General features: G+C 45.4%; 1 protein-coding gene across 1 annotated transcript; it reads left to right on the forward strand.

Moving 5' to 3' along the window:
* The first annotated feature begins 296 nt into the window (after positions 1-296).
* On the forward strand, positions 297-15,575 carry BDH1 (3-hydroxybutyrate dehydrogenase 1). The gene is made up of 7 exons (XM_039722274.1): positions 297-436; positions 995-1,126; positions 4,180-4,252; positions 5,741-5,851; positions 10,658-10,799; positions 12,291-12,443; positions 13,753-15,575. The coding sequence occupies exons 2-7, from the start codon at positions 1,044-1,046 to the stop codon at positions 14,220-14,222; spliced, it is 1,032 nt and encodes a 343-aa protein (XP_039578208.1). The 5' UTR covers positions 297-436; positions 995-1,043; the 3' UTR covers positions 14,223-15,575.
* The last annotated feature ends 580 nt before the right edge of the window (positions 15,576-16,155 follow it).

The following is a 16,155-nucleotide window of genomic DNA, read 5'->3' on the forward strand; positions in this document are numbered from 1 at the left end:
CTCGGCCGGGCCGTGAGCGCCTTTGGGGCCGCGGCTGCCGCGTCCCGCAGAGGGGCTGGGCCGCGCCGGGCCGGCCGGGCTGCCGCGGACCTCCGGCCTCGCCCTCTGCCTGCACAGCTCGCAAAAACCCGCGGGGACGCCGGCCGTGCTCCCGAGTTGGATCAAACCACCGGGATTTCTGAGGATTAGCCGAGCCTCCTGAGCGCTGTCCGCCCCCTCCCTCCCTCCCCATCGCGGTGCCCACCGCTGCTCCCTCTGCGGTAATTTCACAGCTTTCCAGCCCAGGCCTGGCTTCCAGCAGGCCCTGAAGCTGCCGCGGTGGCGGCCCAGCCTTCGGCAGAGGTGCAAACCACCCCTAGCAATTCGATACCGTTTCGCAGCTTCAATAAAAGGAACTGGGAAATGGTTTTTGTGCCTTGGGTTAGTTTTATCCAAGGTAAATATGATTGAAGTTGACTTTCCATACCAAAGTCTCGTTCTTGAGATGTTTTCACCCGATATTGAGTTTATTGGTGGTTCCCTGTGCTTAGTCCAGCATCAGCAGCTACTTAATTACCAACAAATGTATTTTTAACTGCGTGGCTGTACTAGCTGTAAAGCCAAGGATTGTTTTGGAAACATGTAACATAACATCACCTGTGACTTGAAGTTATATTTTTGTTTAAAGTTATTTCATATAGCTCAATAAAAATAATATATTCCATATGAATACCTTAATTTTTACCCGTTTCAGAGAAACCAGTTGAAGATGCATTAAAGAAGAGAAATTGACATTTTCTTTAAATGTCTCTGTGCTTGGTAGTTTACTTATAATGCTTTTCCTTATTTAAAAGCATCTTGGGTGGCTGAAGGTTGAGCTATTTATCCCTGTGTGAGGGACTGCAAGGGGAGAAGATGAGTTCCTTTGGACTGTATTTTCCTGGTGAAATACAGAGTCAGCATGTCTTGCAAAGTAATTGAGCAACTAAAACAGAGGTGCTATCTTGTGTTGCAGAGCTAAGGAAGAATAGTTTTGCTTTTGGTAAAGTGTGCTAGTTGAAAACATGTTGGCCACCAAGCTGTCCCGCCCTCTCTTGAACTTCTCTGTGAAAGCCCTGAATTTCAAGGACCCAGGGAATGGCTTCAGGTAAGTAACTTGGTGGAAAAGAAGAAAAAGTGACATCTTGAGTAGAGCACACGTCAAAGACTCACTTGATTTCACTGGGACAGTTTATTTACAGAGTCACAAGGTGGTTGAGGTTGGAAGGGACATCTGAAGGTCATGTGGTCCAGCCACCCTGCTAAAGCAGGGCCTCTCTGAGCTGCTTGCCCAGAGCTGTGTCCAGGTGGCTTTTGAGTATCTCCAACAATGGGTGCTCTAGAACCTGCCTGGACAACCTGTGCCAGGGCTCAGTCACTGAGTGAGCACAGTAGAGATGCACTCTGTATGCAAGGAGGGGTTGGCAACTTGGATTTATTTTTTTTTTTTTACATTGCAGTTAAAAAGTTTAAAAGTGCATTAATTCAGTATCCATCAAGAGTTTTTTTTTGGAATATCAGCAAGTAGGCCTTGCTTCAGTGCAAGAAACTGTCATACATTTCTGTGACTTCCTGTGATGAAAGAGGCAGTGAATCCCATGAAATGAGAAGGTTGAGAGGGAGGGTTTTACTGAGAAATGGAGGTGGGCTGAGTGATTAAGCAGGTTCTTTTCTGCAAATGAACAGAAAATTGCCTATCTAATTCTAATTTCTAGCTCTGAAAAACCCCCAGCATTTATATTGCTGTATGATTGGAACCTATTAGTCCAAATTCAGAGCAAGTTGAGTGCTTTCCCTGGCTTTGTTTTAGAGCAGGCTTCCCAAGCAGCAGTGTGTGTGCCACTAATTGCACATAAGCCATTTAGAAGGGGCTCATGGCCTGTTAAACAAGAACTGCCACCTCCAGTGTTGCTCTGCTGCTGCTGATAGCAATGTCCAGCACCATCACGGTCAAGGGTGGCTCTGGTAACAGGGTGTTGGAGATAGCTAGGCTGTTAAGAGATTTCCTGTGCAAACAGACATAGGTCTTTTATCTCCTGTTTGCTCCACATACACCAGAGTTCACCTGTAGGAATCTGCTGTGGCCTTAAAAATACAAATTAATGTTTTATTAACTTGAGGAAAGAATTTTCAGCATATTCTTGTTTTTTTTTCTTCCGTCTTCTGTTTTGCTTACTGTGTATTTGTGCTTTGTGTGTCTTGTACTCAGGGCAAACCTGTGTTGCATTTGCAAATCCCCACAAGTTGCTAAACCTGCAGTGGAAATCCAGCTGTTCATTGAAAGGCAGTGCTGCCACTATACCAGTGTCTTAATGCACTGAAGCAGCATTTTTGTACTTGACTCCTCAAGCTGGTGACTCCTTTTTTTGGGAGAACTGAGCAAAAGGCACATGATTACAAGCACAAATTCAATTTGAGGACCATCTGTGCATTCTAAAAATCTCTGTTGTCGTCTCTAGGATTCAATGATGCAGAATGACAAAAATGGCTTATGGTACATTAGTGTACCATGTGGGGGCTCACATCACTTCCTGGTTGTTCCAGCTGATGACTTTCCTGCTCAGCAGCAGCCAGCATCTGTTCTTCTTTTCCCCTTGTCTTCAGGTCAAGATAGGCAGAATGTGTAGTAGGTATTCTCTACAGATTATTGTGAATTGAGTGCAGCAAATCAGTGCTCTGCAGTGAAATAACAGGACCAAACATGACACTGAAAAATAAAAACCAAGTTCATTCAACTAAAACCAATGTTATGAACATTTCTGGGCACTTTAAGACACACCAAGAATCTTACTGTTGAGGTAGAAGTTTCAATCCAGGATTGCAGGTCAGTGATGTTAACACACACTGCCTGGGGACTGACCTTTGCAGCAATTAAGTTAGCTATAGCTATTGATTTGGCTTGTGACACTCCAAGTCAGAAAAACAGCTTAACTGGTTCAGGAAGGTGAGTGAACACCATTGCCTGAATGTGTCATCTCCTTTCCCATCTGATTCAAAGTTTCTGCCTTCACAGATCCCTTGATTTCCTGAGATACAGCTCAGAGGCCAGAGCATCTGCAAGCTGCTGTGCACAGGTCATCTAGCACAGGTCACCCTGCGAGAGCCTGTGATGGTTGAGCTGGAGATAATTGTGAATGGTTATATAAATTTACTTAGAAACCAACAAGCAGCCTGGAAAATAAGCTCTGGGAAGGATAGATGCTGTTGGAGGACCCAAAGGGTAGATGAAGTACAGCAAGTATAAGGAAAGGCCAGAAGCTCCTGCAGGGCAATGTCAGTGCCCAAAGCAAAAATGAAAAAGCTGATGAAGTCCAGAGAGGTGACTGATAAGGACAGAGCTTGGGGTCAATCTGATTTGTTGTTCAGGCCCAGATTTTTTGCCAGAATGATGGCAAGGCTTAAGTCAGAGTGATGCTGGGTAACGTAGCTTTTCTAAATGGAATCTCATTTCCTGGAAGGCATTGTTGCTTTGCTCTGGTCTGTCTTTGTGAATATGTTTTGTCTTCTGGGAGTCACACATACTATGCGGAGGAGCTTCAGATCTGCATGGCAGGTATTGGTCAAAGACAGTGTTCCTTAGCTTAAACAGTTGCAAAAAGGGGATGTAAAATCTAAGTGTATTTAATGGGTAGACACTGCAGGGGAAGAAGTGTCATCCAGGATGAAATAAGGATGGAGCTGTGTGTAAAAGGATTGAGACAAATTCAAGCAAATTCAGCCTCAGGCTGGGTGTCAGAGACAATGCCACAGCAGAATACCTTCATCAGAGAAATTAATAACTTCCCATACCCCAACTTTGTGCACATCTTAAGTGAGGGTGTTGCTGCTTTTGAAAATGCAAACACTGCACTGCCCGTTTTGTGGGTGAAAGCAGCTCTGTGCCTCTAGACCAGGAGCTATTTTAGAATACTTTGTAATACCCAGACAGCTTCTGCAGCTGGAAATAGCATCAAGGTCTTTGGAGAAACAAATGTGTTATGCTGTAGGAAACACACAGGCTCAGACTAAGGAGAAGTGTATACTAGATTCTGTCTTCAAATGACAATCTACATCATGTATGTAGGCAGCACTACATTCCTTTACATGTGTATGTTGCTGCAGTAGGGAACAGATAAGATATTCCACATCTGACTGTCCTGTTGTTTTGGGGTTTTTTAACAGGCCCGTGCAGAGATTTTCCTTCCCTCTCTTGTCCCCATGTGGCAGCCGCTCTTATGCAAATGAAGTCGATCAGGTGAGTGTGACTGTGGCTTCCAGGAACTAGTTCTGCTGAGCAGGGGTTTTAAAATCCCTGAAGTCTGGTGACCAAATTCATCTTTCCAGTTTGCCAGAAAGACTCCAAGCTGGACCTCTCAAGCATACTCCACATTCTTTCCTAGCACCGAGCTTCCATTGACGTAGCACAGTATGTGCTGCTAAGCATGGAAATAAACAATCATACAAGTGGGTTTTTTCTATTTTTGGAACTCACTCAGCAGATTAAATGTTCCACCTTACAGTGGAGGGAATCTGATGACAAATTCTTAATAAAGCACTCTTTCTGAAGGGTAGTTGTTTAAAGACATGTAAATAAATCAGTGTGTCCTCACCACTTGATCTAGAGAGTGGCCCTTTTCAGCAGCCCTCTCCTTGAAGATACTGACTTGCCAGGAGCAGTGCTAGGCAAAAGGGAGGGGACTGTTTTGTCATCTTGTCTGTCTTGTGGCACAGAACTCAGCACTGTAGCCGTGCTAGAGCATGTACAACTTGCTCCATAACTCTGGAACAGAGTTTCAGAGGAACTCAGATGTGATCCTTGCATCACTGCTGGGCTTCCAGTATGAGAAGTCTTTGCTGCTTCCACCCAGCTTCCACCCTGATCAGTCCTTGAGTATGCTGGGGAAAGCCAAATTTATAGCTTGTTAAAAGAGATGAGTTGGAGTGAATTGCAGGCAATTATTATGTAATCACACCCACAGCAGCACCTTGGATGTGCAATTGTTGCTGTTGGGCTGTCTGATGCACCATTTTATCTTGTTATTTAACTGCTTGTTATTTAACTGCTGCCTGTCTTTGGGTTAGAAAAAGGAATTTGGAGAGGGAAGGAGATATACTTCCATTTAAATTGTAAGCTGGAAAAACAAGAAGACCAGAAAAGCCCAGCCAGACAAAAAGAGTGATGATCTACTGGTCCTGATTTCATATATTAACCTTACTTGAATCTTCTTAGCTCTTAGAACCCAGCTGTAGAGGGCTTAGGTGCTAGAGAGAGAAAGATAAGTGAACAGTCAGTAAGATTAAACTATATCCTTTCTTCAGTCAAACTGTCTTCTCCATGCCCTGTGGGCTACATGTACACAAGAGTGGACTCGTGCCTGCTTTGAACATACAGGAACAGTTCATGATGAAGGGAAACTATGTCTTGGGAACTGTCTGGTATATTTTCAGATTTCAAGATGGATGTGAACTGCCAGAGCATGGTAGTTTGCTTGGTCTGTTTGCCTTGGAAGCCTGTTGCCAGAGGTGCTGAACTCCTCCAAATTGGGAGGGCAGTGTTCCTGCCTCACTGGGGTGAACTTGGCATGAAAATGTCATTCCTTGTGTTCAGAAGGCACTGGATGGCAGGGGGCAGTGAGTGTAGAGAACATCCCTGGAACAGACTGCTCCTGGCCAAGGATGTGACTTGGTCTGTGCACTGCAAATCACTGATATCAAATGCATTTTGTTCTGGTTTGTTTTGCAGATTGGCAGCAGAGCTGTGCTTATAACAGGCTGTGACTCAGGATTTGGATTTGCCTTGGCCAAGCACCTGCATGACAAAGGTTTCATTATTTATGCTGGCTGCCTGCAAAAGGTAGGGAAAACAGAAGCTGTTCTTCACCTGTGGCATGTGCAGTGACACATAGCAACTCCAGGCTTCCCTCTCCACTCTGCACAGCTTTCTGCCAAGGGGAGGGAGTGTGGTTGGTACCCCAAAGGGAAAGACACTTGAAAGGTGCTTGAATTTCACAGAGCAGAACCAGGACTGAATGGTATCTAGGGAGGTTCTTATTTAAGTCACATCATTGTGGTCTGTTCCATGTCTGATGAACTGGAATCCCAAATCTAATTTTATAGGCTTAACCATAAGCAAAGTTTGGTTTCAGACTGCAGTCTGGACCTTTGGCCCTGTTCTCACTCTGTATAAATTTATGCAGGGCTTATTTTGATTAATTTGGAAATACACCATACCACCAGTGATTTTATGGCATGTGTTTTAAGAATATTTTTCTATATTCCTGAGCACAGCCATGCCATGGTGTATATTGGGGGTCTCCTGAAATAGTTGAGTGGGTGATGAAGTCCCAGTAGTACAAATGAGAGAAGAATCAGGCCACAAACAGCTTAGTGACACAGCCTTGATAGGCTCTGCAGAACTTGGTGTGGCAAAGAATTGATGGTCATAGAGAACAGGAGAGGGTTTTAGTCTCTCCTTATAAAGCACTGCACTTTTTTTTAGCTGCATGGCCATTTCCTAACAGAAACAAACTTACTCCTCAGGATATCCTGGGGTGGGTCAGTTAGTTTGATCTAATCTTTTAACTCACTCATCACTATAAACATGTCTTGAATAGTGATACTACTTAAAGAGAATTTGCCAGGTATTCTTAAATGTTATCTGACTTTCTACTATTCTTTTTTTTTTTGCATTATTACTAAGTTTTGCTTAAATTAGTAATTTGTTTCTACTGCATTTTTTCAAAATAGATGTCTGTCTCGATAGCTGTCTTGAGTCCCAGTGTTGGGTCAAAGATTTATTTGTTAACCTGGGCTCCCTCTACAGGCGTCACAGCAGAACAGGACACTTGGTACAAACTGCTCTTTTAAAAGGGCTCAAGACAGAGAGTAAATAAGTACTTTTTGGACAAATGTTTCTATTCAGCTTTTGTAACTGAAGATCAACATTAGAGAATATAAGAACACTGCAAACTTAAAAACACTGTTTAGAGTAATAGCCTGCCTCTATGTTGACAGAAGTCAAAAACTTCAGAGTTGTAAAGTTACTTAAAGGTTTCATTTTTTCTGTCTAAGCTGCTAAAAAGGCACAATTTTCAGTGGATATACCTAACAGTTACTGAAGTCTCCCTTCTATTTTTGTTGTCTTCAGTACTTTTTCTGCTGAATGCATATTTATGGAAAATCTTGGCCTCTGACAATTTCAACATGAACTCTTTTAGGCTTTGATCAATATTTACTTCCTCACAGAAAAATCAGCAGAAAGCTTTGCACTATTACTCTGTAATTAAATAGTGCTTCTTTAGCTGAACTCACACACCATGTTCGAAAATCTCTGTGGCCATGCCAAGAATGGCAACAGCAGTTGTCATCAGAATACACTGGAAAATGCCAAAGCTCCTTTTATAGCTGAGTGGCCTCCCTTGTGTCTTCAGGCCATTATACTTTCTGTAGCACAAAAACAACTCCAGGAGACTGAGCTGATTTTTCACTTCCATGATTTGTTTTTCACAGCACACCTGCACATAAGGAGCAGACTGCTGCTTGGGGAGCCACTGTGTCCTCAGGGCATGCACAGTTCTTAGGAATGCCATGTCATTACTGCAGATTAAAAGTATGTGCAGTGCTGACTATTAGGAAAGATTTCCTAAAGTGGCCAGATCCTGAGCACCTGACTGTAATTTAACTAAAGGAAACATGAGAGAGGAGTGTAGAGTGATGACTGAGGGGAGCCCGAGGATGGATCTGTGCTAATAGTGTGCTGTTTCACACACAGTTACTTCCTAACGTTTTCAGTGGCAAATATACTCATGTGAGAGTTGTGTTGATGCTACATTGCCAAAAGACAGTGGTAGACTGGATCCAATGAACACTCATGCTGCAGCTGTTTTATTTTTACCTCTTTGGTTAATATATGGAGAAGCCAGCTGACACAAGATGAAGAAGGTATTTTTCCATCCATATCTGTGACCACTGGACATATGTGATGTTTGTCTCTGCTGTCAGGAGTGTGATGGAACCCTTGTTTGCTTTGCTGTGTGTGCTCAGGCTTGCAGGGGAATGAGAAGGCAGAGGTCCTCTGAGCAAGCTGGCACACAGGCTGGCCACTGCAGGGCTCCACAGGAGTGCTCAGAGCCACAGGGTGTTGAGACCAAGGACACACTGAAATAGATACAAACCGAAGCCCAGGAGCCACAGAGAGTGACTATGGAAAGAGAAAGGCAAGGCAGCAATGTGCTTTTTCAATGTGCAGGAGTTGGGCCTGCTTGCCACAGGAACAGTGTGCCCTGGGGCTGGCAGCAGAGATGTACTGGTCTGCTGTAGCATGAGAAGGTCCTTTCACTGCTGTATATGGGCCTGGGGATTGTGGGACAGGCTGCTGGGACAGGCAGGACACACAGTCACCAGGTGCCTGACTTAAACATCTCCCATCTGCCCTTGCTGAAAGCCAAGGGAATGGCCTTGTGGGTGTGGGTTAACATCTAGAGTCCAATTCTTGGCCAGAAGCCCAGCCCCAGGAGTCCCTGGCCAAGCACCCAGCTGCACGTGGGTGGGAGGGCAGGAGGGAGCTGGCTTGCAGAGCCAACCCTGCAGGGTTGAGGAAGAAGATGCTGTGGAGGTCCCAGCAGAGCTGTGAGGCCTCTAAGGCTGGTGTGACCCAGATATTTTGTAGAACCTCATAGAACTGGGATCAGGGAGAGAAGGACCTGGGCTTCATTTTCCTTCTTTCCTTTAGCAATATGTGCTGTTTTCAAGAGACTTGCATGTTTGCATTTGCTGATTCCCTGATGGCATTCCGACATTTGCCACTTGTATGCTTTCCGATGCTTTGCCATATAGACTGCTTTGGCACCTTAGTGCTTTTGAGTGAGCTACAAACTTAGCACCAAACTCTTTTCAGTCACTCCTAACACTGTCATCAAACTGCACATGAGCCTTCTAACCACTCCCTTCTGTAAGCAGTATGCTTCCCTAGGAAGAGAAAGCAGTAGATGCCCTCTCTTAAGGACAAACACTGACTGGTGTTAACAGTCTGTGATGGGAGATGGAAGCATGGAGGGCAAGACAGGAGATGTCAGGTAGTTATGTTAGTGAAATGTCTCTGAGTGCAGTATATAAGTGCAGGAATGAGAGGAGCTGGAAAAGGACTTTTGGAAGACAAGTGGCACAGAGACAGGGTTATATGGCCACCTTCATGTGGTATCCAAAGTATGGTCTCTGAAGGGAACTCTCTCTTGAGGAGCAGATGGGCAGCCTGGGCCCAGACTGCAGACAAGCTCCATGTCATTGACAACTGCCTGCTGGCCTCTGACAGGGAGTGCCTGTGGCTTGAGGTGTTCAGAGCAATCTAATGTCATTCAGCAGTCAGGAAACAGGCCTGCTATGAAGTACTGGCCTGTTCCAGATCAGAGGAAAACAAAACCCCTTCTTTGTCAGAAGTGAAGAGCACTCTGATGCTTGCCTGCTGATGCAGACACAGTGAGTGAGGCTACCTAGAAGATAGATCAGTAGGGGAGGAAGAGCTGAGCAGATGTCAGATGGTCTGTGGAAATGTTCTATGTCTAGCCTGATAATCGTGAGTAACAGACTTGTAATGAGGGATGATACTGAAGGATCTTCTTTATAGTAAAGACAGGAATGTTCTCAAAATCGGATCATTTTCAGAGGTATAGCTCACCATTGTCTAAAAAACTACTCTGGATTGGCCGGCACAGTCCAGTAGCTTATAAGAATGGAAATTATTCAGCTATAGTCCCAATCTCATCCTGGCATCCTGTGTCTGTGTCCTGGAAGCACCATGGCCAGGCTTCACCACTGCAAAGCTGAGTTCTGGGCATGGCAGCAATGTCTGGCCCATGTGAAAGTACCTCAGGGGCTGGCTGCAGTTAATTTGCTGAGCTGTGAGAGAATGTACTGGGAGAAGCTGCTGTTCTGAGCTGAGACAAAAGGAATGCAAGAAGGGAAATAAGAGTGAGAAAAAGTTGACAGGGGGAGGCAGAGAAGAGAGCAAGATGCTGGAGAAGATGCCTGGGTGAATTGCCAGCAAACACATTGGCCACGCTCTCGAATATTTGACTCTGTAGCTGTCCTTTGGAGGCAGTAGTTATGGCTTCCACTGCCTGGAAACCTGTGTGTAGATCAGCTGAAAGGAGAAAGCAGTGGGCAGCAGTCCCTCTTCTCAGTCTGTTGCTCCCAAAGCTGGCAGTGTCACCAACAAGCACGTGCAATGTAGATGTGCAGCCCCTTGCTGGCCATTTTACACCATAACCCCCCCCAAGTGAGTTGCTGTGCCCTGTGTCAAACCAAGTGAGGATGGCACCACTGCAGCAGTGGGACATAGCTTGGCCTCAGGAGCTTGTACTGAGCAGGGGGTGCTTGTTTGGTGCCTTGCTGCAGCAGATCCACCTCTGGCTGCTTTCTTGGTGGTTAAAGCAGTTTGTACCAGCTGACTTGGTACAGGACTCATGGTCAGATGGAGATGCTTGAGGAATGGTGTTCTGCAGGACCAGTCCTGTCTGCTCCCCTTCTTCCTAGGGCTGCAGGACTGTCCTGAATATTCTGACTGCCCTGTGCACTCTTTTGCTTGATTTGATAGTTGGTAGGCATTTGATATTCTGCACAAGCTCTTTAGCCAGACTGAAACGAGCACTTTCTTCCCCTCTAGGACAAGGGAGAGGGTGGCTCCAAGGAGCTGGATGCCATGAAGAGTGATCGAATGAGAACTGTCCAGCTCAACGTCTGTGACAGCAAAGAAATGGACCGGGCAGTGGAGCATGTGCAAAACAGCCTCGAGGACCCAGAGAAAGGTGAGTGTATGCAATGGGCTCTGAGGCAACACAGGGGACAGGAGCTTCCTTGGCTGGGCTCTGACAGCATTGGCAGGGTGTATTTCAAAAGCTGAGCATGTGATTGAAGGACACAAATCTTTGAGGAGCAGCAGGGCAGAGCAAATGGCCTGTTTGAATATTGTACCATACAGAAAGGAGCTTCCCACTTCACACAGCATCTACAAGGAAAACTGCTTTGTTCTCCACTAGCTCCTGTAGGGACACTGGCTAAACCCAGAGTGGTGTTCAAGGCTCTGGGATTAGTACTTTGTTCCTGTGAACTGAAGGTTATTGTGACTCCCTTTCTGTCATAAAACCTGCCCTGTGCCCAAAGATTGGGAATTAACAATGGAAATGTGTCCCCCACTCTTTCAAATGGCAAAGGAAATGGAGAGGTTTTCCAAAGAATTTCCCATGAAGCCAGCTGCGTATCATTAGTGCTATTGTAGATATTACCTTTTAGAGTTCAGGGGGTAGCTATACTGATTTTCTTAACCTGCCTACTTCATTCTACTGAGGTGAGCAGCAAATTCTGCTCCAGTACTGTGAAAATTGCCTTTGCTCATACATTTCTGAAACCTTTCCACCCTTTGAAGTACATTTTTCTCCTAAAGGATATCCACATTCAACAGAAGGTTGTTTTAAAGCAGAACAACCAGTAGTGTTTTGGTTTGGATTTTGCAAACAAATTTTTTTATTTTCTTTGTATTTAATTTTTACATATGGATTTTCTATATAAATTAAGTTTTCTAGCTCTGTATTCTCAAGCACAGGCCAGGATGAAGTTGCCTTTCTTGGGCTTCTTCTGATAACACAGATCTGGACACAGTCAGTCAACAGATAAAAGGGAGTTTTTCTAAACGACAGAAGCCTTTCTCGGACTTTTCTCAGCATGTTTCCTGCACAATTAGAATATTATATGAAATTAGTTAATTTTATTTAAAATTCCTTTTTAGTCTTTCTTTTTATTGCCAATTTAGTGGGTAGCTTCAGTTGTTGCCATTTTGGTTGCAGCAGAATAAATGGCATGCATGCTTACCTATGTCTACACCCTCCTTCCCAGCACTGCAGACACTCCAGTTCTTATGGTAGCAGAGGGATTTTACTTTGAAAGAATTAGTCTTTTGTTTCTTACAAGATCATTCCTATTCTTATTATTTACATTATATATTTTGCTTCTTTTAAAAAATTATGATGGATAAAAAAAGAGTGGCAAGGAGAGCAGCTAAGACAAGGCTGAAATTCTCTGGTGGCTCAGAACTTCCTGGGAAGCCTCATTCACAGTACTTTGTGGCTGCAGTGTTGGGTGGTACAGGCAGATCTCCATGGTGGTTCTGTTTTCTCAGGAGACTGAAGTGCACTCTGGACTCTCTTCTCAGGTCTTCACCATCACAAGTCATAATGAAAAGCTCTGTTGTGTGGTTCAATAACCAGCTAGCACAACTAATGGTGCTTGATTTTGTTTTGTAGGGCTCTGGGGGCTGGTTAACAACGCTGGGATCTCCACATTTGGGGAAGTTGAGTTCACCAGCATGGACACCTACATGGAGGTAGCTGAAGTGAACCTGTGGGGGACCGTGCGAACCACCAAGGCTTTCCTCCCGCTCATCCGGAGGTCAAAGGGTGAGTGCAGAGCTCCTGACTGGCTCTCCCTGTAGCAGGTCCCTCATCCTGTCACATCTTGCTGTGTTAGAGGCCAGAAGGTCTATGGCCCTTCTCTCTGCACCACTGACACCTTCCTGCCCTCAGAGACAGAATGTGTCCCCAGCAGACACACGGATTGCCTCACCTCTCTGAGTTACACAGCGAGGCAGCAGGCCTGAAAACCTGTTATTTCTCTTTCCAATGTGTGCTGCCTTCTCCTGCAACATCCCACACAAAATCTAATCTATTATATTTTCTTTTACCTATTCAGAAACTGCAGCTCACAATAAATTACAGTGCCAGGAGCATTCCTCCCTGCTATATAGAAATCAGCAGCAGCAGTGCAAAAACTTCTTGCAGGGAAGTTGTTATTGTGCACTGTTACTCTGGGAGACTGTGATATAGGAAAAGAGGGGGTTGTACAGCAAAGGCATGCAAACCTGGAGCTTGCATGGGTCTTAGCATAAAGGGTCAAAAGCTTTCCTGTGCTAGGGTCTACTGCCTGACTAAATTAGAGTATTTTTCATTCTTGACACATCTACAGGCATTGACAATATTGCCCTGTGCTGCAGACCTGGGCTGGATGTGGCTTGGGCAGCCCTTCTTCCACCATGGAAGGTTATCCACTTCTGAGGTCAAAGTTTCTCTTTCTAACACAACTTAGCAATCAGCCCTGGCAGAAAGTGCAAAAAACTCCAACCTCTACCTAGGCTACAGCATCCACAGCCTCTTACCAGCATTTTCCCCAGTCCAGATGGATGGCTTCTGGCAGGGAGAAAGGCCTCTGTTCCTGGAGCCATAACCCAGTTGTCACATGGAAGAGTGCAGTGGACTTAAGCTGCACTGCCCATTGGTGGTACAGGAGCAATCTATTCCATTTTGAGAAGCAGACACTCTGAGCCACCATTGGTTTTTGATTTGCAAATAAACAAGCTCAGCTTTGGTGCCAGAGCCTTTACTTGTTCCTGCTTTTACTTGTCTGGGCTCAGTCCAGATTGCTGCTGAGCAATCCTGTTTCCCCCCAGGCAGGCTCTGTCCAGCCTCTCCTGTGTTCCCCAGAGCACTGAGCTCTGTGTGTCAGCATGTGCCTGTTCCCTGAGGTAGAATGAGCCAAGGAGCACAAACCTGAATGCCATTGCCTAGGAGTGCAGAGCCATGAGCAGCTCTGCCAGGCAGTGAGCAGTGGGCAGGTGGGCAAATGCACGTTCAGGAATGCGTTGGGTGGTGTGTGCCAGGTACCTGCTCCAGGCCAGGTCCCGCAGCTCAGCTGTGCTCTGTCTCTGCCTAGGCCGTGTGGTGAACATCAGCAGCATGATGGGGCGGATGGGCAGCCCCGCCCGCTCACCCTACTGCATCACCAAGTTCGGCGTGGAAGCCTTCTCCGACTGCCTGCGCTACGAGATGCAGCCCCAGGGCGTCATGGTCAGCATCGTGGAGCCCGGCAACTTCATCGCCGGCACCAACCTGTACAGCCCCGAGCGCATCAAAGCCATCGCCGACAAGATGTGGGACGAGCTCCCCGAGATCGTGCGCAAGGACTACGGCAGGAAGTACTTCGACGAGCAGGTCAGCAAGATGGAGTCGTACTGCAACAGCGGCTCCCGGGACACCTCGCCGGTCATCGAGAGCGTGGCGCACGCGCTCACCTCCACGGCCCCCTACACCCGCTACCACCCCATGGATTACTACTGGTGGCTGCGCATGCAGATCATGACCCACATGCCCGCTGCCATCGCAGACCGGCTCTACGTCTACTGAGGCCTCGCGCTCATAAGCTATCCAGGTGGGAAATTTGTTTTAAAGAGAGCTTTGTACACACTTCCCATTAGTCCTTTTAAAATTTTTCTAACCTCATTTCAGAGTACTGTATTTTAGCTCTAAAGGGTTCATTTAAATATCTGACGTAACCTAAAAGGCAGTAATTTGCAAGGGATGTTTCATAGGCAGGAATATGTTATGTTTGTGCAGGGACAATGATTTTTTTGCTATTTATTTCATGTAATCCTTTCTTTTTTCACCTCAAATATGAAGCTGTAATCATTATTTAAACTGCAATTGCTCTGAAGCTTTTTCAGAATAATTTCTGCTGATGGCCAAACACAATCTTCACAGTTCCTGCCTAGGATGCAGCCTGCACACCATAAAACAGAATCCCTCCATGCTCTAATGGCAAACCACTGCTTCCTCATGACAAAGAATGTCCAACTGACTTTTCCAGGCCTGGTCACAGTAGCCCAAGGCAGAGCAGAGACTTCTTTAATTTGGGGATCAGAACTCAAAATGCTCAAGGTGCTGAAACTGAGCAACTGACCCCATCCCCTTCTCTCTTAGAATCATACTGATGAAACCTTAGAGAAAAGGAACCAGTCTGCTTTTCCTGCATGCTTTCTTGCAAAGGAGTTCAGTGACCCAGGGACTCAACCTTGCAGACTTTCACCACATCAGTTTCTTACTCATATGAGCATTCCCATAACTGTGAGCAGCTTTACGCACAGGACTGCAGGTGTCAGGATTGGCCTGCAGTGACATTTCCCTTCCCTTCACCAGTATCTGAACATGAACTCCAGAGTTAGCTTGGAGAGGAGCTTCCCTTGAGCTCCATTGCAGAGCAGATGGAGCAGGGAGGATTATAGTCACAACAGTGAGTGCCCTTCTCTCCAGGGACCTCAGTTACAGCCAAGTATTTGTACAGCAGCTTGCACAGAAGGGTCTTAACCCTGACCAGGCCTCCAGTACTGCAGCACAGGTGATGATAACAATAATAACTTCCATTGTAGGAGTCACTGAGCTGAAATACATGCCACATGACATAGATCTATCAGAACATCCATAACAATAATGTTAACTTTAGGAGCAGTCTCATTTCCATGATGGTTGTTTACATATCTGAGAAACATTTGTTTTGTACTTTAAGAAAAGAAAAGGAAAAAAAAAGAGCCTTTCATGAGGAATTCAGAAAGAGGAAATTTTTTTAAGCTTGAAAGGCAAAAATAAAAAGTAATTAATGACCATTGTTAGTGAAGTTGAAAAGATTTCATGTGCTCTAGTAACATACTATGACATGATCAAACTCCTTTGGCTTAATAAATGTATACATGAATGGTAACAAAATTCAGAGGCTCCCTCTCTTTATTTATGAAATATATAAGGTGAAGGCTCATATTCTGCAGTGGTGAGGTTCATGTCTGTTACACACACATCGTTCAGAGGCTCATCTGCAGTCTTGAGCCCTTCATGTCTGTACTGGGTATTGCAAGACTTAAGTAGGAGTACCAGCTGTGTCCTGCATCTCGTGACAGAGATGCCTGCACTGTGTATTCACAGCTCTTAAACCTGCTTTTGGAGTGGACTCTTGCAGATTACAAAGGATTATTATGGATTATTCCTAAGGGATCAGGAAAGGAAACTGAGCTCTGAAGAGGGGAGGGTAGTAGCAGTGATTCAGCAGGGCAGCACACAACAGGTCAGTGACAGATCCCAAATAAATTCTAGAGGGAGACTGGCTGGTTTCCAGACCTTTCTGATTTTCTCCAGAATCCCAGCAGTGGTAGTTACATCTTGAGTGCAGGGCATATTGCCTTGTTTTCCAATAGAGGGACTCTTCTCTAGGACAAAACATGAGTATGAACTACCCAGCAGGCACAAGGACTGAATTGCAAAGCAGAGCAAAACACCTGGATAACACTGTCTG

Source organism: Passer montanus, unplaced genomic scaffold, assembly GCF_014805655.1.
Source record: "Passer montanus isolate IOZ18808 unplaced genomic scaffold, ASM1480565v1 scaffold48, whole genome shotgun sequence".
In the NCBI taxonomy this organism is placed as follows: Eukaryota; Metazoa; Chordata; class Aves; order Passeriformes; family Passeridae; genus Passer; species Passer montanus.